We start from the raw sequence: 23,062 nt of genomic DNA on the forward strand, positions 1-23,062 counted from the left end.
AGAGATGGGCACTGTCAGAAGATATTCGGGAAGAAATAAAGGAAACCAATACAGAATGTACAGAACAAAAGTGGAGTTGGGAGTTAGCAAAGGAAGAGTAAACCAGTGAGAGGTACTAAGAAGAAATCAAACACGTTAGTAATAGAAGGCACGCTATTAGAAATCAATAAAGTTAAAAATTAGGAAAAGGATCTGCACTCAGAATAATCAATAGGGTAATATGCAAAACGTGTAAATATTAACCATGAAAACGTAACCATGGAGTTAAAAAAATAAATAAAAAAAAAAATCTAGGCTTAGATGGTCATGAATACTGAGAGTAAGAAAAGAAAAAGAAGAAAAAAGAAAAAGAAAAAGAAAAAGAAAAAGAAAAAGAAAAAGAAAAAGAAAAAGAAAAAGAAAAAGAAAAAGAAAAAGAAAAAGAAAAAGAAAAAGANAAAAAGAAAAAGAAAAAGAAAAAGAAAAAGAAAAAGAAAAAGAAAAAGAAAAAGAAAAAGAAGAAGAAAAAGAAAAAGAAAAAGAAGAAGAAAAAGAAAAAGAAAAAGGAAAAGAAAAAGAAAAAGAAAAAGAAAAAGAAAAAGAAAAAGAAAAAGAAGAAGAAAAAGAAAAAGAAAGAAATATGGACTGAGGCTATTTGATTCAGGATAACAAGGCTGGAATTTAATGACAGACTAGAAAAGACAGTTACTAGGGATCCAGCTGGTAGAACTGAAGAGAAGGATCGAGGACAGAAGATACAGAAAAGTTCTGTTAGGATTTTTTTCTGTCCCAAAAATGTTGATGTGACAGAATCAAAACATTCTGTAGAAAATATTTGACATGTTTCAGACAGGCATTTATCTCAGCCCCTAGCAGCTCGCTTTCCTGAATTCCCCGTTCCTTGGCAACCCACCTGGGACCCTTCTGGAATTAGCTGGCTTCTGGCTCACTAGATGTCTGCATGTTTTCAACAGAAGCTCTAGCTAGCCATGCCAGTCTTTGAGCTGTCCACCTCTTCAGAAGAAAGTAACCTGGAAAACCACCAGGCTGTTCCCTAGGGTCAGGCTAGGGAATTGGGATTCCCTAACAGTTCCATGCTCGTGGCCAACTCATTTAGTCCTCTCTCCTCAAATTCACTGACTGACACACATGGAGGTGTCAAACCTGTCCAGACTGGTATCTTATGTGGTATGAAATACTGCCAGACCAAAGGGAAAATCATCTAGAAAAACAATTGCAGATTTCTTTCCCCCTCTGTTTAAAATTTCTATTGTACTGTAAAATTTGCATTTTTTACTTTGCCAAAGTAAGTATCAGAATAGAGAAAAGTGCAGAAATGTTAATATTTTTGATTACTGAAAGTTCTAGTTCTAGTTCTTCTACAGTTCTGTAAAGTATATGTCATTTTATGGTCTCCTTCAAGAACTTCAGTGAGGTACAACTTTTCTTCAGTCCTGACATTCTTCTGCTGTCTATACCTGTGAAACCAGTGCTCCAGTTTCTCTCCTACTGCATCACATAGACAGTGACAGCCTCCTGCTGTTATCCTTTACTCATTTCCTTAGGTCTGCTCAGTCATTCCAATTGCTAACCCGCTAATCGTGGAAATGCAATTTTTCATAAATTCAATTTATTTCTGAAAAACATAGGAAGTTAAAAAATAAAAAATAAAAATTAGTATTAAACTCATTTTTGGTTACTCAAAAATTAAGAAATTCTGTAAATCTGTATAGCTATAACTTGCTTATCCCTTGAAGTATGTCTGTTACCAAATCTAGTCCTTACAGAAACATCTAGAATGGATCCATAAATCCAAAGAAAGAATCAGGTCCTATAGAGGAGGAAGTTTTTCCTTGCATGACATTAAACTGCCTAGCTAGAAAACATGATGCTTAGAAAATAAATCAGGGAGAGGAACACCCAGCCTTCAGAGCTCACATGAGTTCCTTGGTCTAATTAATTCCCTTCCCACTCTGCATTACTGAGGCGCCATGCAATCAATGCTTTGGCTCTCAGCAGAGACAGCAGAATAGGATTCCTGACCAAGTCTACATTTTAAGTTGGACTACCTCTTGTTGAGATAAGAAGCCAGAACTCTGGAGCTTCTTGTACAATAATCTGTTTTGAGTTTGTTTGTTTTTCTAATATGTCAGAAACTGTCCAGCATCCATGAACTTAGAGAACTTGTACATTGGCTGCATAAGGCTTTAACCTTTAAGTTAAATTTGACCTTGTGTTTTTCTTTGGAAAACAGAAGATGGACAATTTACTAACTAAAGTTCAAGACTGTCAACTTCTAGATGCTACATACTGTGATAATAAAATAGAAAAAGGTAACAGTTGAATTTTCACGGTGCTTTTTCTATTGGGAAGATGGCTCTACACATGGGTTACAGTCAGTGTTTCTTAGTGTTTGTGAAACCAGAAAGAAGAGCTCAATATCTCTGAATCTTCTGGGTTTGCCAGCAAGTAGAGTACTTTATTATACACATTGATAACTGTCTTTTATTATTATTTTCACAGATTCTGCTTGTCTCCAATGGAGGAAAGTTTATGAAAAAAACACTGATTGGGGAAGCTTATATCTGGCTTGACAAAGTGGATCTAAGGAAAAGAATAGTAAACTGGCACAAACTGTTAGTCAGTTCTACACAAACACACTGAGCAGAGATGTCTGCTTAGGGCACAAAAGAGTCTGCTATAAACAGCATAAGTTCAAGACTATCGTTTGAAATCATTGTGTTTAAGCTAGTCTTTCTGAATACAAAGTAGAAAAGAGCAGTCTCTGGGCTACATAGCACACTTAAATGAGGGCTAGTACACTTGTTTTGCTGCAAAAGACAGCAAAGTAAAAACAAACAAACAAACAAAAAAACAGAAAACAACAACAACAACAACAAACAAACAACCTAGGCCCAGATGTTAAAGTGAGGCTGTTTGAAATGGAGACTGCTATGAGGGCTCCATGTTGATGGACTCTGTGAAGAGAGTAACTGTGAAGGAAATAATGAAGTCTGGAAGGCAGGTGTTAATGCATAGTTTGGCTGCAGCTGGAGGCAGTGTGATGTAAAGTGCAGTCTGGTTTCCTGTGTGACCAGAAGGAGATCATTTTTATGCAAAAGCACCAAGGGTGACTGACTTTCCAAATCTCACTTATTGGAAGTGCAAACTTGTTCCTCTGTACCCTAGGAACTCTGATAATTTGTTGTAGTGATATTATGCCACTTGACACAAACTGCAAGGCATTTGCAAGAGTGGTAATGTTATTTTACATTACTTTTTTCCTTCTTTCTTTTCCCTTTAAAAACTATGTTGTGGTGAATCAGACCTAACTGTTTTGTTCGTGTGTGTTAACAGTGGATATAAACCACTGTCCTAGAATGTAATGGATAAAATATACTAATGATTTGTAGTTTAGGATGTGGTTTTGAAATGAAAAGACAGTATGTAAAATGTAAAATGTGGAAGAAAGAATGATGTTTCAATTTCACTGAAACTGTACTTCACCCTACTTTTTAGCAGCTTTAACAAAATTTGCAATAGAGGAGACATAAGCACTGGGACTAGCACAACTATTTCAGCTAGTTCTTCTATTTTTCAATAATCAATCTCATTCCAAAACTGTACAGAGATGACAAACTGTAGACTATCCTGTGAGCATTTCGGAGCAGCAGACCCATAGTGCTACCACCATGCTGCTCAGTGCAGGGCTTGTTGTCAACATCACCTGAAAACTAAAGAGAAGAGATACCAGGACAGCGCCTGCCTGAGGGCTGTTGCATTTAAGTTGAGAATATATCCTCTTCCTGTCTCAGCTGAATGTCTGAGTACTGTGTTATGAAAGAAGTAAATAGGAAGGCAACTCGCAACACTTAAGACTGTCAACAATTCAGGGACTGCAATTGAGTAGTTAGCTCACTTTGGGCAGCAACTATTACATAAGATGGTTTAGGCTAGGCTGTCTCCTCTTAGTATTTGTGAAGAAAAAATAAGAGCTTTTAAGGAAAGCAGTTCCTTTAAAAACAAGAGTCAACATCGTACTAACTCTCCTGTTCCTCAGAAGCCAGTTAATATTTCACAGTTTCATTGGAAAGTGGTTTCACCTGAAATATTACCTCATGACCTTTACATACTTAAAGAGAAAATGATCTTATTTGTGCACTTCAGACTTTTATTTTTCTTGACCAATAAGGACTTTTCAACAACCATATAATGTGTGTGTTTTCATCTGTTTCCCAAAGATATTTTTATGTTGCACACTTCCACAGGTTGTACAAGACCAGATGAAAATATTATTTTTGACAATAGCACATACCTTTTTTTTTTTTTTTTTTTTAAATAAATGGAAAAATAAAGCTTGGCTCATTCTGAATTTGAACTGACCATTATAAAACTACACTCCAACTAATCCAGTGACATTTCCCATACAGAGTTTTTGATTTATCTTTACCAACTTAAAATAGCAGTACGGAAAAGAAATATGACAAGAAATACACAGAAAATATTAAAGATATATGCAGCAGAGAAACTCCCATTAAGCTGTTGATAAACCTGCTGGTAGCCTGCTTGACTTGCAAGCAGAGCAGTCTTATCTAAATCCTATCTGTTAAACACAGTGCCACTGACAGTGGAAGTAGGGGGTGTGCTTTAATGTTGAATTTTATGCTTTCACCAGTATGTGTACCTCACCCCTCTTACATTTTAAAGTCCTCTAGAGTCACTGTAAACATCCTATATGTTTTGATGTTATGTATGTTTTAATAAGTGGATAAATATTTCAAAGAAAAAGACCCCTTTCAAACAAACAAAAATTGTATGTGGATATATTTGACATGTGTGTTTTTCTCCTTTGGTGGGTAATCTTGCATTCCTGATGGCTACGCTGTGGTTGAGTAGTTTTTCTTTTGAAAAAAAAAAAAAAAAAAAAAAAAAAAGAAAATTAGTCCAGTTTCAATAACTGTGCAAAGTACAAGCCATGAGGTATGCAATTTTGTGCAAACTGCTGGTAATTTTGTTCTTGCTAAGATTTGTTTATAAAGACAGCAATTCATGCTGGTAGTTGTTATGGAGACTTCCAGCAGGAACGAGAGCTATCTGGCTGTTCTCTTGGGAAGCCTGTAATCATCTGTCTTAGTTGAGAAAGAGGACAGGTGTGCTTTGCTCTTGCAATGTATACAAATGTGGCCAATATTTTTATAAAATAGTTGTGTTGGTTGGTATAGCTGTGACTGTATGGAACAGCTATCTTTGCCTGCTAATCAGCTTTCAGCAACTGGTTTAATTCAAGCATCTTAGATTCTCTGAACAACATACAACGTTTCTGGATGTTGAAATTGCAGTTTTGGATTCCCATCATGAAAAGCAAAGAGCAGAGTTGGTCAGGAGTGAGGCCAGCCTCAGCCAGCTGCAGCAAGGATGGGGCTTCTTGGGTGTTGCACAGGACAGGACAGGGACAGACCTGGGCTCGTATGCTCTCTCTTTTCCAAGGCAGCATAATCCAGAGGTCAGAAGATGTGTCCAAAGTGTGCCAAGTTCCTTTCTTTGACCAAATTTCTAGGTTGTACTGGAATCACTCTATGCAACACAGATTCATATTTGAATGCTTTTTTTTCCTTTTATTTTTATTTTTTTCCTTGTTTTACGAATGAAGTCAGGAAAAACTCTGTTGTGACAATGTTTTTTAAAAAATAATCAAACAAGGACTACTAGTATTTTTTTACTTTTTTATATATATCTTAGTGTATTTTTTTCACTTTTTTCTCATTACTTTTTGTTTCTGTTATCTGGCCAAAATATTAATAATAATAATAATAATAAATTCTTAGATGTGACAACTGCTTTTATCGTTTATGAGTGACTGGTTATTGAGTTTGCACATTCTGACAATTGCTTTAAAGATGCATAGTTCAGGTAGGCAATAGCACAGGCATTTAAAAATTTTTATTCATAAATTTGCTGAGTCCACAGAGATTGAAGCTGTTTCTTTGTTCAAGGCCTTGTGTAGTGGAAACAAGCTGAAAAACGAGCAAAAGCACAGTGTGTGTGTTTACAAATGACAGGGATTTCTAATGTGGTCATTAGTATTATGCATACAATGAGCAGCAATTAACCATATGTCTTTTCTTGTCTGGGTTAAAAATAGACATGAGAGTTTCTATGATGAATGCTGAGCTAGTTCTTTATCATTACATTTTAAAGGGATAGTATCCAGGGGCAATGAGTGCTGCTTCTTTATTACCCACATTTTTACATTGCATGGATCTACTGTGGAAGAAACAAAAACCCAATCCAAACCAGTTAAAGTCAGAAACAACTGTTCTCTTGACTTAACCTGGCTTTAAATTGAGACCTAGAAAATGTCTGAGTTATTTTTCTGGATGCTGGGTGTCTGCATGGTTGTGGGATATGGTAGCTGGTAACCAGCTGATAATGATCCTTTCTTTGAGGATGATGATGAAGAAAAAGAAGACATCTACTATATTCTAAGGTAGTGTGTGCCCAATAGAGATTATTTAATTAGTATTTAGTTTCATGGAGATATCATAAAGATGTTAATAGTATTTTTTTAAATTATTATTTGAATCATAACTGACACTATTTTTAAGTACTTTATTTTCATTGCTACAATGTTGAATGTCCCAGATTCCATTATTTGAGTATATATCTAGATATGTATATACCTATGTCAATAACAGAGAAAATTTGCATTTGTTTGAGTGTAACTTATAAAAGTAATGATACAGAGAGGAAAATTAGTGTAACTATCCATCTACATCATATTTAAACTCTATTCCTCCATGCCTTGTGAATTTTCAGTACACCTGGCATGCAGGATCTATTGTTCTATGTGAATATATGTTGCCTTTAGAGGGAAATTAGAAGGAATAGATGAATCCGGATACTCTCTCTTTAAATCATAAGAAGCATTTTGATGTTTTCTGTATGTTTTGATTTATTATTTAAAGAAAATAAATAAGCAAATATATTGATGATCACAAAAGTTATATATAGATAACCATAACTCAGAATAGAAAATTTGAGAGAACATTTTCTTAATTTGTTACCCTGTAAATAAGTATACATTTTTGTAAAACAAACTGAGTTTAAAGTACTAACTCCATCTAACATCCAAGCATGTGAATGTGTCCTTATTTGACTGTGTCTTATAGATGTTCAGTGATGTGCTCAGGTGCTCAACAATGGCTGAGTAGCGTGTGTGCTGTCATGCTACAGACAAAGTGTACAGCATACCTAATGTTTTAAAAAATCCAGAAACACCAAAAAATACCCACAAAATCACACACAAAAACAACATATATTAGTCCTTGGAGAAATGTAATGTTTCCACAGTGAATGTTGCATGCTTAGATGGTGGTTTGTTAATAACAATTTTGTTTTGAATTTCTTTTATTTTTCATTTTGCTTCCAGATTCATCAGATAAAACAATACAGACTTGTTCTAAAGGTTGTAAAAACTGAAACTAAAGCGGTATGAGAATTGTACAAAAATGCTTGTAAATCTGTCTGTTTTCACTTTATGTATAAATTCATGTCATGGTTTTGTGATTGTATACAGGATGTATCTTGAGAAATTATGCAAATTGTGCTGTATAAAGGCTGTTACTTCAGTCTGACAAATAAAAATTTAAAGTATCTGGTTTGGTTTCTTTTCCCTAATTAACAACACCCACTTCTGCTGATTCATATCTTCCATTTGTTGACTACAGTTGTATAATTGTAATGCTGTGCACGGTATTCATCTGCTGTTCCTGTTTTGGCAATAGCTCACCTTCCAGGTGTCTGCAGCTCCACTGATGGTACTGGGGCCACTCCTATTTAACATCTTTATCTGTGATCTTGACGAGAGGTTTGAGAGCACCTTCAGTAAGTTGGCTGACAGCACAGATTTAGGATTGAGTGTTGATCTGTCAGAGGGGAGAAAGGCACTACAGAGGAACCTATATAGATTGGATTGATGGGGTAGGGTAAACTGTATTAGTTTCAATAGGGCTAAGCGCCAGATCCTGCATTTTGGTCACAACAACCCCAGGCAACCTTACAGGCTCGGGGAGGAGTGGCTTGAAAACTGCTTGATGAAAAGGGACCTTGGTGTACAGATAGACAGTCAGCTGAATGTGAGCCAGCAGTTTGCCCAGGTGGCCAAAAAGACCAATGGCATCCCGGCTTGTATCAGGGATGGTGTGGTGAGCAGGACTAGGAAAGTAATCCTGCCCCTGTAGACATTGGTGAGGCCCCATCTTGAGTACTGTGTCCAGTTTTGAACACCTCAATACAGAAAGGACATTGAGATGATGGAGCAGGTCAAAATAAGGGCACTAAGACTTGTGAAGAGCTTGGAGAATATGCCCTACAAGGATTAACTGGAGGAACTGGGTCTGTTTAGTCTGAGGGGAGACATTATTGTTCTTTAATGCACCTGAAGAGTGGTTGCAGCGAGAGCGGGGGCTGATCTCTTCTCACTGGTGACAGGTGACAGGAACAAGGGGAAATGGCCTCAGGTTGTTCCAGGGGAGGTTTAGGTTGGATATCAAGAAAAAATCTTTGCAGAAAGGGTAGTTAAACACTGGAAGAGGCTCCCCAGGGGGGGTGGTTGAATCACCATCCCTGAACATGTTTAAAAACTGTTTGGATGTAGTTCTCAGGGACATGATTTAGTAGAGGCTTGTTAGAGTTAGAGTTAGGGTAGTATGGTTTGCTTGCAGTTGGACTTGATGATCTTTAAAGTCTTTTCCAACCTCATCAATTCTGTAATTCCAGTAATGGACTGGAAAACAATTAATGAAATAGATACTGAGAACAGGCTTTGGCATCAAGTGTTTGTTTATCTCTTGATAGATCAGAGCTATGTCTAAGAATATGCTTATAAAAAAAGCATCATGGACAGCTGCAATTCAACACCCCAGCTATCCTATGGTTATATCTGCCTTGAAAGAGGTAGCTGAGCTCTGTATCTGGTGTGGATTCACTAAAAAGCAAAGCAAAGCAAAGCAAAACAAGTAAACAAACAAACAAAAAATGTCAAAAGAGCTGAATACTGATGGGTTGGATGATGGAACCTAGCCTACACAGTCCTTGTTCCAATTCCTCTGTCAAAGGCAAGGTTACCAAACTCTAAATCAGACTGCCCAGGATCCCATCCAACCTGGACTTGAGAGCTTTCACAAGCAGGACATACACAACCACTCTGGACATCATGTTCCAGTGTTTCACCACCATCTGAGTAAAAATTTTCTTCCTAACATCTTCTGAATCTTCTCTCTTTTAATTTAAAGCCATTCCCTCTTGCTCTGTCTCTATCAGGCCAAGTGGAAATTCAGTCCCACACCTGCTTGTAAGTTCTCTTCAGGTACTGGAAGGTTGAAATGAGGTCTCCTCAGAAAGTTTCCCAAGCTGAACAAGTTCAACTCCCTCAACTTAACACAAATATATTTGAACAATGACACCAGAATGATGCTTCATTTGACCTGCTGTGAATTACTGCATGGTGAAATCTGTCTTAAATGCAGCTTCCACGTTTCCATGCACATTTAGTCCATTGTCTTACTAAGATCAAAACTCTTCTCAGACTAGCCTTTTCATCATCGTCCTAATGCCTGGAATGCCTATTGCACGCACAGATTTCTACTCACTAGAAAACAAGAGGCCTTCAGAAATTAGGTTTTATTTTAGTTTTAAAATATTTTTAAAATATTTTTAAAATATTAATTATTTTATTATAATTATTAGAATTATTTTAGTTGTTGAAATATTTGTGCCAAGTACAAAGGCCTTAATTTCTTTTTTTTTTTTTTTTTTTTTTTTTCTGAACTAAGTTCTTCACAGAGAGAGGTGCTGGAACAGGCTTCACAAAGAAGCTGTGGATGCTCTGTTCCTGGAGGTGTTCAAAACTAGGTTATATGGAGACCTGGGCAGCCTGGTCTTGTACCAGATCTGTAGGTCGATGGTCCTGCCATGGTAGGGGTGTTGAAACCTGATGGTCCTTGGGGTCCCTTCCAACCCAAGCTTTTCCGTGATTCTATGATTCTGTGACTTTAATTCAAGATTTTAGCAGGAAAAAGGAATGATTATAAGTGGGATGAAAAAATCATGTAGACAAAGGAGGGCTGCAATATTGTGGTAAAAATGGCAGTGGAGTAGTCCAAGGCCTAAAGGGTCCATAATCTTTTTATTAGAAGAAGCACTAGAAAAATGCTCAGTTCTCCAAAATTTTCTAAAAGTGATCTGTTCACTGGATAGTAATTTTACCTCCTCTTATTCACAGAAAGTTGTTTTTTCTACTTGATCTTTGGAAATAATTCATTCTTGAATTAATTTGTGAGTTTACTTCTTCTGAGTTTTCCTGAGAATAAAAAACAGTGGTAGTGTCATTTAATAATTTGAGTCACCAATTCATCATATGAATATGAAAAAATCTATTAAATTGAGGATTTAAGGGATTCACTTAGGATTTGGAGAAAGCATTCACTGTTAATCCTACAAGTAGGAGCAATAATGATTCCACATCTTCCATTCAGCATCAGAAAATAACAGAAATACATAAAGATATAAAGTCTGTCCTGCTTGAAATGTAACTGAAAATGAATTGTTCTTGTGAAGTATAACTAAAAGAAATGCTATAATTACCAAGTAGGTAGGAATAAGACACCTGTCTGTGATATTTATTTAGTATTGTTTTGAAAGTAACAAATGTCCAGATGAAAGTGACCAAGAATGGGAATTGTACATTTATGTTCAATCATTGTATGCATCTCTAATTCAAAATTCATTTTCTGATACTGAGTTTTTCCCACTGACATGTCATAGTATAGGGGAAATTTGATATTTTCGGCTTTTTGCTATGCTCATGAAACATATCACTTGAATGCAAGTCTAGTAGATGCTTAGAAGTAGATTCATTAAGAGTACAAAAGAATCTCTGATTTTCTAGTCATCTGAAGACTTACAAAAATAACTCAGATGTTTATAAAAATTTTCAAACTTCTTCTTCCATATGATCTTCAGAAAGTAAGGAAACACCATTCCTTCTCCTTCAAAATAGAGGAACTGAGGAGCACAGAAGCCACGAGTCTCTTTTCAAAGTGTGTCACACTTCCATGACTCTCTCAACTTCTCTTTGTAGATAATGGATCTTATGAAATCCCTTCCTCTAAGGAGAAATGAAATAATAAAAAAGACTAAATTCAACACCATGTTCTGACATTCACGCAAAATTTGTACATGTCTAAAGAGGGAAAGGAAATTCCTACTAAAAAGGAGTAAGTTCATGCCAACAGAAAGCACCTGGAGCCTATATGTAGTCTTTGAAGCAGATTCAGGCTAAATACATCCAGGTAACTGTCCTTTTCAGTCCCTGCTCTAATTGATAACAGTAATAACAGGCACATTTTTGTCAGTAGCTTTCAGAATTCATAGAAGCATTTACACCCTGGGGGCACCTTATTCTTGCTTCATCCTGGGCATTTCAGATGACAGAATGAAAAAAGAAGCTACCTGAACGCTAGTTTTAGGGGTTTTTTTGAATTATATTCTGTTCACAATCTCATCTAGTGTGACTTCAGGTCATGGTAGAATCTAGTATTGTTTTTTTTCTTTATTGTATCACAGAGGAACATAGGCATGCAAACAGCTTTCCTAACAGAGTTCACTGGATGTCATCTTTGTTCAGAGAACTTTGGTGGTTTTTGCACTGTTGCTCCACAGTGAGGGTTGTTTTTTTGTTGTTTGTTCGTTTGTTTGTTTGTTTCCTGTCATGGGCACAAAACTCCTCACCTGGTTCACACTTTGTCTCCTACATACATATGATGATGTTTGTTCAACAATTTAGCTAATATTAAATTTACATTTTAGAAGAGAAGAAAATCACAGAATTAGAGGTCTATATTTCAGGCATTTAATTTTAATCTAGATAAATTCTACCTTGGAAGTTGCAACTACTGTCACAAGCAGAAAGCCGGAGGAATGCTGAGATCTTACGAGCAGCAGGTATTTCTGGTAAGCAGACTAGAGTGATATGGTTTAATATAGTGTTTGTTTATTTATTTATTTTTAATAAGTCCTGTGCACTCTGAAATCATTTGCTCATGGGTAGACTGTTGATGTTATATGATATGCACAATGCTGGCTCAGGAAAATAATTAAGACCTCTAGACTCAATTTATTTAACTCATACTTGCAAAGAATGGATGCGTCTGAGCCATTCAGGACATCAGGGTGATATCAAGCTACCTGGAATGAATTTCTCTTTTGTTATTTTTCTGAAAGGACAAGATCTCTCTGATGAGGACTGTATGTGTTTTCAATAATTTTTCAAAACACGTATTATAGTGAAGAGGGAGAAAACATGCACAGTAAGCACTTTAATGGCTCAGAAACACAAACATAATGAAGTATTTTAGTGGTTTTTGTTTTGTTTTGTTTTGTTTTGTGTTGTTTTTGTTTTGTTTTGTTTTTAATGATTTTTGGTCTTCAAATGCAGCTCATTTTTTATAGTGATTTTAAAATGTTTAAATACTGACAATACTTGAATCAGCATTCCCTGAAAAAACCTGCAGAATTCCTAAGAATTTTTTTAAAGAGTAAAATGTAAATGTAAAATGTATGTAAAAGAGCTGATTTCACTCTATGCTAACCAGAGCATCAATCTAACAACAATAAAAAAGTTTTTTTTACATTTCTAAAAGGTAGGAATTATTACCAAGACATCCTGGTATTTTGAACTTAACATTTTAATGATAGTGTTGCATTTGTGGTACATCTTAAGCCAGCCTTGGGAAACTTCAGTTCAAACAGATTAAGAAAGAGTATGTAGAAAGTTAACTAGGCAACAACGTAGAGAGAATATGAGAATAAGGAATAAAGGAGTGAGGAAACTCTCCACAGAATAATTCATTGAGGATCACATAAATCTGGAGATCTTTCCGCAAGGATATGTTAATGTTTTTATTTAGAAGACATTCATTCATTGGGAATGAAGAAGATAAATCCTTTGGTTTTTAAAGTACAGTGATAAATTTTGAAAAATAGGAATCTTTCCCTAAAATAATGAACAAAAATATAATAATTACTAATCATTTTATGGAAAATAATAACATAATGACTAATTCAGACACTAAAGTTAATTTTTACTTTAAATTTTCTGTGTTATCTAGAAGAAAAAGACTGCTTGTAAGCTGCTATCCTTTTACCCTATATTAGGATTTCTCAAGTTGGAATTTTTTGTATTTTAAAGCATGTTTATTTTAGCAAGCAGCAGATGGCAGCAGCAACCACAGAACTATGTGCATTAGGCAAAGGTGCTCATAGATAGCAAGCTTTATAACTTCGAGAAGTAGGAGGAGAAGCTCATCTGCTTGATGAATCAGAACTTGTTTTAAAGAAAATAAATAAATAAATAAATAAATAAATAGTAAAACTGTATTTTTGCCTGATGAAATGGTGTAAATAGTACACATATTCTTGAATCTGTATGAGAGGTCCTGGGGTAGCCCGTAATGTTCAGTTTTATATGCTGGCAGTGTTGTGCAGGCAGATCAAGCTGCTCAGAATCTAACGTGTGGGACAGGCAGGGGTCTCCTTAAATGATCCTAGGCTGTGCAGCTAAAATTAAGTATACAAAAATTAATTATGAATCCTGCTGACCTGCTACTGGTGGGTGGGTGTGCGTGGGTGTGTGTGCACGTTTTTGGGTGTTTTTTTGTTTTTGTTTTTTTTTTTTGTATGCAGAACAGCGGTTCTGCATGTAACATTTTTGGCTAATAAGAGGCTCTAAAAAATGAGAGGAAAAGGAAGCACTGAAAAATTAACAGGATTATAGTACAATTTCTTCTGAAAGGGACTGCAGGAAGTTATGTCTGGTCTGCTATGGTTTGATTTGACAGGTTTGTTGAGTCTGAAGCATGAAACAAAGCAGAAAGTATTGCAGGACAATTTATGATCACCTCTTGATCTGGCAGTGTGCACTTTCTAATCTTGATTTTCTATACTTAGTCATCAGATGTCAGACATGTATTAGATTCTCCCATGCCCTAGTGAAAGGATATGGATGGTTTGATTAAGAAAGCAAAGGTGAAAAAGTTTGTCTTTTCTCACAATGAAGTTCTAACATAATATTTTATGTGCTAAAAAGAGGATGTAATTTTTCCATGCAGATGTCAGTATACAACTGATAGCTATGTCTTCAAAAATTCATTCGTATTTCTACTTTTATTTCCATTTTTCATTGAGTAATAGCATGGACCCACTCCTCAGATGCTATTAAGATAGCACAAGCAGTTGAAGATTGTTGCAACTAACATAAGATGGAGGTTTCAACTGTGAAGGTAGCACCAAGATGGCTTGAGGATTTCACCTAGAGCATGTTTTATTGATTATGAGCAAACACTGTGTTTTGCCAGTAGATGGTGCCATAACTCAAGAAAAAGTTTATTTTGTTTTTCGTGTTTTTAGTCAGAAGGTAAGCAGAAAAGCAGGATGCACTGTTTATTTATTAGTTTGTTTGTTTGTTTGTTTGTTTAACACTACTATGTATACACTGTTAACCTTAAGCATTAAATAATGAAGATAAAATGAAAATCACAAAAGAACAAAGGTTTGAGCCCCAGCTCTTCTATGTTTCAGAAGCTCACTAATTGTTTTCTCTCTCTTCTTCTCTTCCTCCTTTCTCAGACTGTCCTGACTTGATCTGTTCTTATAGAATCCTTACCTTTCATTACTGGTTAGTTCTGTTTATTTTTTTAATTCATGTACTGAAATTGTTCTGCAGACAGAATATTGATCCAAATGTCAGGTTTTGTTTTGTTTTGTTTTGTTTTGTTTTTTCTTATGAACTAAGAAAAGAAAGGGAAAGATATTTTGGACTGATAAAGAATCACGATCAGAATTATATCAGAATTAATGTTGTTCTGCAAAACACTGAAAGAATACCTCAATGCTTCGAAAAGCTTGGTCTACTCTCCTGAACCTCCTTTCCTGTAAACATGGCCAGAAACCATATTTTTTAACCAAGAATAGCCCATGCAAATTGCACGAGCTCTTCACTTTTTCTTGTGCTTCTCATTTTATTTTTCTTTTTGAAATATTTCGTCCTAAAGTCACCCTGGACATTGCTATACACAACAAACTGTATCACTTACATGAAAAGTTTGAACTTGGCAGCCAAATCTGATTAAGCTCAGCGATAGGAAAAGCTTGAAGTGCTGGACCACTGCATGAAGCCAACTTTCTGTATACATTTTGTGCATGTAAATGGCACAAGTCCCACCTGAGGTCAGGTCACTTACCTGGCTCAACTGCCTTTTCTGCAGGTGCCAGAGGGTTCCTTATTAAGACAACATAGTCTGTTTATGCTGCTTATAAACCCAAAGAATAATCAAGAATCTCTACCTTCTCTCTATGCCAAAATTCTGATAGATTGATTATCCAACTTAAATCTTGTGCACAGCTTACTCCAGGTTTATTATTTCTTTCTGTGATGTTGCCCATTATTACCAAGAAATGCAGTCCAATCTCACTCATAGTCTTCCAGGCATATATCCAGTTTGTGGGTTAAAAAAAAAAAAAAAAAAAAAGAGGCATTTTATTCCATTTCCTACAACTAGCACATAAATGTATTTATTTATTTTGGAACTAATATTGATACTTGTTAAGAATCTGAGTTACTGGCAGAGCTGATAGAATCCAGATATATTGAAGAAATCTATCCATAGACTTCATTTAGATATTAGAAATTTTGTTGATTTTATCATTATTACATTAGTGTTTGTATTCTCACAGTAGACAAAAGGCATATATATATGCATAATAATACTTCACATTCAAAAAATTTTTGCATAGTGACAATTGTCCTTAGTTTTAATGAAAAATACCTATAAATACTGAAACACTAGGTTTTTACTGTATTTTGAGGGCCCTATGCTTTCTCTGAAGGACTCTTGACCTGCAGCTCTGTTTCAACACACCAGTGGTGAGCTTGGAGCTGTGCAAAAATGGCTTTATAAGTAACTAAAGGAAGAACTAAACCTATCATTTGGTGTCTAACATATGCAGAAGTCATTGCATATTGCAAATCTGCACATCACACACAGAGGTTAAGAATGATGAAGAACAAGAAAGGTACTATGTTAGTGCTTAGAAATGACCCAGTATTCTCTTTCAGGATGAGAAATGAGGAGAGAATGTGATGGTGCAGGGCTTTGTCTTGATCTCAATAAGAGAGCAGATGAATTAGTTTGATAACTGCTTAATAGGAGAGAATAAGAAAAGGAATGTGGATAATAAGCGAACATTACATCCCTTCAGATGCTGGGCACACTGTCTTCAAACCGCATTGGGCTTATCTCATACAGAAATACTCATAGTTCAAAGCAGATAAATCTTATCCTTACAGAAAAAGGAAATGAAAAAGGAAATGGACTGAGGAGTATTGGTTGATGCTCAGCTGAACATGAGCCAATGGTGTGCTCAAGTGGCCAAGAGAGCCAACAGCATCTTGGCCTGCATTAGAAATATTGTAGCCAGCAGGAGCAGAGAGGTAACCCCACCTGTACTCAGCACTGGTGAAGCCGTAGCCCAAGCACTGCATTCAGTTTCGGGCCTCCCACTGTGAGAAAGACATTTAAGGCCTGGAACATGTCCAGAGAAGGGTGAGGGGTCTGGAGCACAAGTCTTACGAGGGGTGGCTGAAGGAGCTGGGATTGTTCAGTCTGGAGAAGAGGAAGCTCAGGGGAGATCTGTTTGCTCTCTACGACTTCCTGAAAGGAGGTTGTGGTGAGGAGGGGCTTGGCCTCTTCTCCCAGGCAACAAAAAGGACCTGAGGAAATGGCCTCAAGTTGTACCAGAGGAAGTTTAGATTAGGCATAAGGAAAAACTTTTTCTCTCAGAGAGTAGTCAGGCTCTGGAATGTCCTGCCCAGGGAGGTGATAGAGTCAGCATCCCTGGCGGTGTTCAAGAAGCATCTGGATGAGGAGCTACGAGATGTCATTTAGTGGATTGTGGTAGCAATGGTAATGGGAGGACAGTTGGACTAGATGATTTTTAGGTCTTTTCCAACCTTGTGATTCTATGATTCTATGAAAAGCCATCCTTGGTCTTTTAACCTATTACAGAATTTCCTTTTAAGAAAACAACAGTATTCTTGAAGGATGCTCACATGAAAACTTGCTGTACTAATAAAGACAAGGCCATACAGGTACCAAGTGGGAGCTGCCTGCAGATTCCCCTGTAGCAAAATGCTGGCTGATGTGGTTCTGCAGTCAAGGGGTTTTTGCAGCACAACACAGCCCTGAGAGTTGTGCCAGACCTGCACTCAAGCTGTTGTGCAGATCAATAACATCTAAGTGTTCAGCGGTTTCTCAGTCAGGATCAATATATTCCACTCCTTGATTGACATCCAGTTTACCTTTCCCAAGAATATTATGTTACAGATTACATTAATAACATACAGGCTCCTCATGCCCTAAGTACAAGCCCCAGTAGGGCACACATATCCTGCTGAAGTTCACTAACTCCTTAAATACAGTGTTTTCTGCATGGCTTCCAACATACCACACACTGATACTACAGTGGGGAAGAAGAAATCTTCAACACAAACAACATATTCCTTCTGACAAAGGACTCCAAATGCTTACAACACACCACCCACCACCACCATAATGAAACTGCCAACATTAAAAGTAGAGGAAAGATGAACATCAGGAAATGTAGTAGAAACAAAGTGTATGTATAGAAATTTAAATATTCTATTACTAACAATAAGGCTTTCTATATCCTCTCTGTATTCTACTATCAGTATTAAATCTGAGGTAATGATAATTAAAACTCTGGATGTTTTTATTAAACTAATAATAAGTTCTTGGTTTTGTATAAGGTTTTTTTTTCTTGTTGGTTTGTGTTTGGTTTTTTGTTGTTGGTGGTGGTGGTGTTGTTTGTTGGGGTTTTTTTTGTTTGTTTGGTTTGGTTTGGTTTTTTTTTGCTGCTTTGCCCGTAAGCAAGGTTTTTAGTATAACATCATCTATATCTGGATGAATTGTGGGTAGACAGCCATGGAAGCTGATTCATTTCTAAGAGACTTAGAATCCGGACTCTTCTCCTTTGTTTCAGGCATTACAACTCTCACATTCCTGTATCTGCAATAGTAACAATCTGTCCAACACTTTCCTAATTCTTATGGGCTTGTGGAGGCAATACTGATGCTCCCTGTTTGTGTTTTATTTCAGATTTTCAAGTCCTGTGGCAAGAGAGTTAATAGGACTTCCATTTACACAATCCAGTGTTTCTGTACTTCTCTCAGTGTCTTTCAATGTTATCACACTAGAATGTCTAGGAGTGAGTGGGAGGGAGTAGTTTCTGGAGACAAAGTGCTTTATTAGTTATAGTTATTGAATTGCATATATAACTTGTCTGCCTATTACATAACTGTGTGAGCACTGTAAAACATCTGTAAAATACTATGTAACAAAGATTAATGTTTCTAAAAAGTAAAAACCACGTTACTTCTGATCTCTGAGTCTTTACCTCCAAGAGAAAGAGACAAACTAAATTTATTCTGTGGCCTTGATCACTAAGACTCGTAACTCAGTTGGATACACATTAAAAAGTAAAAATAAATTGACAGAGTAGTGGTAATGATTTTAGGATATATACATTTTTCCTCTCTGCTAAATTTTTGTAAAAATTACTTCTCTCACCTTCATCCAGAAGTTAACTATTTTATTGTATTATTTGCTTCCTCTTTCCTACTTCCCTAGTCTTTTTTACTGACAATATAAAACTTTCTCCACAAGAACCATATTTCTTTATCTTTCAGAGATATTACATGTCCAAAAAGTATGCCTTGTTTAACAAATATTTTTAATTTCTGCTTAGTTTTGAAGTGTATTTAGTCTTCCTTAAACCTAAAGAAGTGCTCTGATGCTCAAAAGATGCCTATTTTTTTTTTTTTTTCAGCTAAATCATTGCAACATAAAAGCCCTTCACTTTTTAACAAATGTTAGCAAAACCCATTTTGATCTTTAATTTGATCTCCCTATGGAAAGTAGGCTTTCATGAAAGAAGCTTGTCAGTTGTTCTGCATTGGTTTGTAGGCTGAAGGTTTCTTATCATTCTATTTGTGTGAAAAAGGCACATGATATTTACTGAATTGTGAGTCAGTCCTGAGATTTGAGGAGATCATGAGTCATTCACACCTGGAGTTTTTAATGTCTCAACAGCAAATCTCTTTCACTTCAAACTTACTTGCTACATGTTGACTTGGCATACTTGCTAAGTCTGCCTCCACTGTTACACTTACAGTAAGTTCTTCTTCCAATATGTGATGCTATGTTCTCTGAATGCATGACCCATTATGGACGTGATGTATTAGGATACTGACTGGGACATTGTCTGGTACATAACATTCATCTAAATTTGATGCTAAAGCATTACAGTCTTGAGAGCTGAATACAACCTGAGCTGTGCACGAAAGAGACAACAGACAGTATGTATTCATCACCTTTAAAACTTTTAAAACAGAAAGGATGTAATTAGCATGCATAGAGAGAAGTAACAGCCCCTATGGGAACAGAGGCCAGAAGAGATAGCATGATCGCTACAGCCTTGTTTCCATGAGGAAGGATACCGTGTCATGACAATGGAGTTGGGTATCTGCAGAAGGTCCTCCACCTCACCTGGAAGAAGGACAATTTTCCATTCACCACATTTTGTTGCTGCAACTCAGCAGTCATTTCCCATGTGTTCTCTTTTGCAATGTAACTAGGTTAAGTAAATCAGAATTTTAAGCAGATATGTGGGTATGTGTGCCTAAGCATTTTCTCATCCAACCTTCCTTTGTAGTAAGGCGATTGGTACTGCAGCCCTAAGTTAGTAAGCTTGGATGCAATACAAACAAGATGTAGAATCAGCAACAGCTTCATGGATAACTGGTTTTTCTACAGAACATAGCATGTAGCCTTTTTTTTTCTGTTCTTTTGCACCCATATAACTGTAAGCAGTATACAGCACTTCCTAAGCATTTAATGAAATCTTTGTCCTTTCAAGTAGCTATTTTTCTTCTTAAAGAACAAGCTTCATATGTGTGTTGTGGATCCATGAGGAAACCCTCTCAGGGGCCTTACAGGATCTTTCATTTGAGACTATACTTTCTATTTTAATACAATAACACCCCATTTTTTAAATCATAGACATTTTATGGAATTTCTAGTGATTTTCAGTCCAACACAGTAGTTATGTCTGAAGTGCAGACATAAATAGCTTTCTTGAAAACATTACACAAGAGAGATTCCACATGTAAGACCAGTTTAGGTTATAATCATACATTTTGCAGTTTCAGACCATACCAGTTATCAGTTTACATGTATGTTTATGATCCTAGCAGTTTTAAAGCAATTTTATTCCTTGCCTTTGTGGCAGAATTCTTCAGGCTATATTGTAAAGGTGAAAAAATAAATTACATTCACACTAGTGGCATTTAACTGCAAGAGCTTTGTTTGTCTGGCCACAGTACAATCATTCCTTCAGAAAATAGTTTCACATATAAGTAGCAAAGTTCCTACAGATTTCAGAGAAAACTGGTATACTAGAAGACAGAAATGTGGGACCAACAAATCTATTGCCATCAATAAATTGATTTGTCACCTAATGGGATTATAATTGCAGATAGATCAAATTGCTGGAGGAACATAATAGCTTTTAACCTTGCCAGACCTCTTAGATAAGATTTACATTTCTCCCAGAAGGAAAAAGTAGAAGTAATTTAACGAATCAGAATTTGCAAATGGGTTAACTGGTCTAAGACATGAAATGGAAAGATAAGGTGGTACACAGGAAATCATGCAGGGAACAAAAGGATACAAGGAATACAAAGTATTTAATTGGCTCAGCTTATTGAAGCAGTAATACACTTCAACAAAATGATCCTCAGGTAGTTTTCTGCCTATATATATCTCACTCGTCTGAAATATGTTTTATTTATTTATTCATTTATTTTAATGAGGCAACATAATGTAAAGATTCCTACATAGAGCTCTTTTCCTTGCTCTTACTGGCTAGGAAGTCTAATTATGATACTGCCGACTTTTCCAGGCTGCTTTTTGTCCCCTATCAATGAGTACACTAGATGGCACTCAGTGTTTATTACTCAATGAATCTAAGTCTTATCCAGAAATTAACAGTGACCACCAAACAATTCCTGAGATTCCCATTGCCTTGAGCCTGAATTGTTGAAACAAAAAAAGACAGCAACAGAAATTAATAACTTTCCAATTATGCCAGAAGCAGAACAAAAAGGTTCTATACACACATCCAGTTAACATGCAATGTACTTTTTACTAGTCGAACAAGACAGTCACCTTTAAATACCTCACCCGGAAAAGAAGCTTTGGTATGTATGCATTTTACTGTGAAATTTGATCTCTGTATATCATCAGTCAGGCAGATCAGGACACTCTTCACCACAGAGCAGGAATATGCAGAGTTAATGGGAACATCTCCAATGCTTCTTTTTACCATTTCCTCTTGGAATACGTGTTTTTCCTATCACTCATAATCATGTTCTTCTCCAAGCAAGTAAGCCTGGGGATGGAGCCAATTCCAGGTCTTATTATCTTCCAGACTGAGATAATTTTCAAGAATAATAAGTCACAAAGCAGCTGCAAAATTAGCCACCTAAAAATATCAAGCAGCTATAGAACTAGCAGGGTTTTAGAGACTGATACCATCTCAGATCACTGGTTTTCATTTCTCTGTCCGTCTTTCAGATAACCAAACTCTCTGGCACCCATCTAAGGCTTGGTTATGAATGCTCTCTTCACTCCTCATCAGTCATCACAAGACACTGCATAATATAGGTCTGCCAAGACTTCTAGCAGCCAAGGGAGAGATAACTTTTATAACTAAGTAACAGTCACAGTGAAGTCAGAATCTTTTCACAGTGAACACCTGATACAGAATCAAATACAGTATCTAGCCTGTGCTACACAGCTGTATGAATTTGGTGCAGCATTTTGAAAGGAAACTGCACAATAACAATTCAAGTTTTCAATTCCTTTTAAAAACTGTCTTCCATTGTACTAAAGTTTTTACTACTGTAGGCTTGCTATTGCTACTGACTTTAAAAAATCTGAAAGCTTACAACTCTTAAAATCTGTAATGGAGAAAGAATATGCAGTGACCCTAATCTGTAAGCAAAGATCAGGTTCACAGTCACCTGAGGAGCCTCAACAACCATAAGTCCATGAGTCCTGATGAGTTGCATCTCAGAGTCCTGAGGGAATTGGCTGATGTAGTTGCCAAGACACTTCCAATGATACTTGGAAAGTCATGGCAGCCAGGTGAAGTCCCTGGTGACTGGAAGAAAGGCAATGTCACAACCATTTTTAAGAAGGGTAGAAAGGATGACCCAGGGAACTACTGACCTGTCAGTATCACCTAAGTGTGGGGAGAAGATCCTCCTAAAAACTATGCTGAGACATATGGGAGGAAAGGAAGTGACTGGGGATACTGAGCACGACTTCTCCAAGTGCAAGTCCTGCCTGAGTAACCTAGTAGCCTTCTATAATAGGATAATAATAGGATAATAGTCTCATGCGGGTTGGAAGGGACCTTAGAGATCATCAAGTCCAACCCCCGGGATTCAAGCCTCTGTGTAGCAGAGCAGCACTTCTACCACTTGTGCCACAGGGGGGATTCGAACCCCGGGCCCCAGTGTTGCAAGGTGGTATTCCTACCACTGTGCCACCAAGGCACACTTCTATGATGGCAAAATTACTTTAGTGGACAAGGGAAGAACCTCTATATAGTTATCATCTATCCAGACTTCAGTAAGGCCTTTGGCACAGTACCCCATAACATCCTTCTCTCCAAATTGGAAAGATAGGTGGACCATTCTATGGATGAGGAACTGGTTGCAAGTCTGTACTGAGAGTGTGGTGGTCAGTGGCTGAAAGTCCAGGTGAAAATAATTGACAAGTGATGTTTCTCAGGGGTCAGTACTGGCACCAGTACTCTTAAACATCTTCATCAGTGTCATTGACAGTGGGATCAAGTGCACCCTCAGCAAGGTTGCTGAAGA

At 36.7% G+C, this 23,062-nt stretch overlaps 1 protein-coding gene across 4 annotated transcripts in view; it reads left to right on the forward strand.

Moving 5' to 3' along the window:
• PCLO (piccolo presynaptic cytomatrix protein) overlaps positions 1-4,884 on the forward strand; it is a 304,964-nt gene extending 300,080 nt beyond the window's left edge. For all 4 annotated transcript variants that reach the window (XM_015879896.2, XM_015879978.2, XM_015879726.2 and 1 more), the window contains one exon: positions 2,503-4,884. In XM_015879896.2, the coding sequence (XP_015735382.1) occupies positions 2,503-2,643 (141 nt within the window). In that variant the 3' untranslated portion in view covers positions 2,644-4,884. The remainder of the gene's footprint in view (positions 1-2,502) is intronic.
• Positions 4,885-23,062: the final 18,178 nt, after the last annotated feature.

This window comes from Coturnix japonica, chromosome 1 (genome assembly GCF_001577835.2).
Source record: "Coturnix japonica isolate 7356 chromosome 1, Coturnix japonica 2.1, whole genome shotgun sequence".
Classification (NCBI taxonomy): domain Eukaryota; kingdom Metazoa; phylum Chordata; class Aves; order Galliformes; family Phasianidae; genus Coturnix; species Coturnix japonica.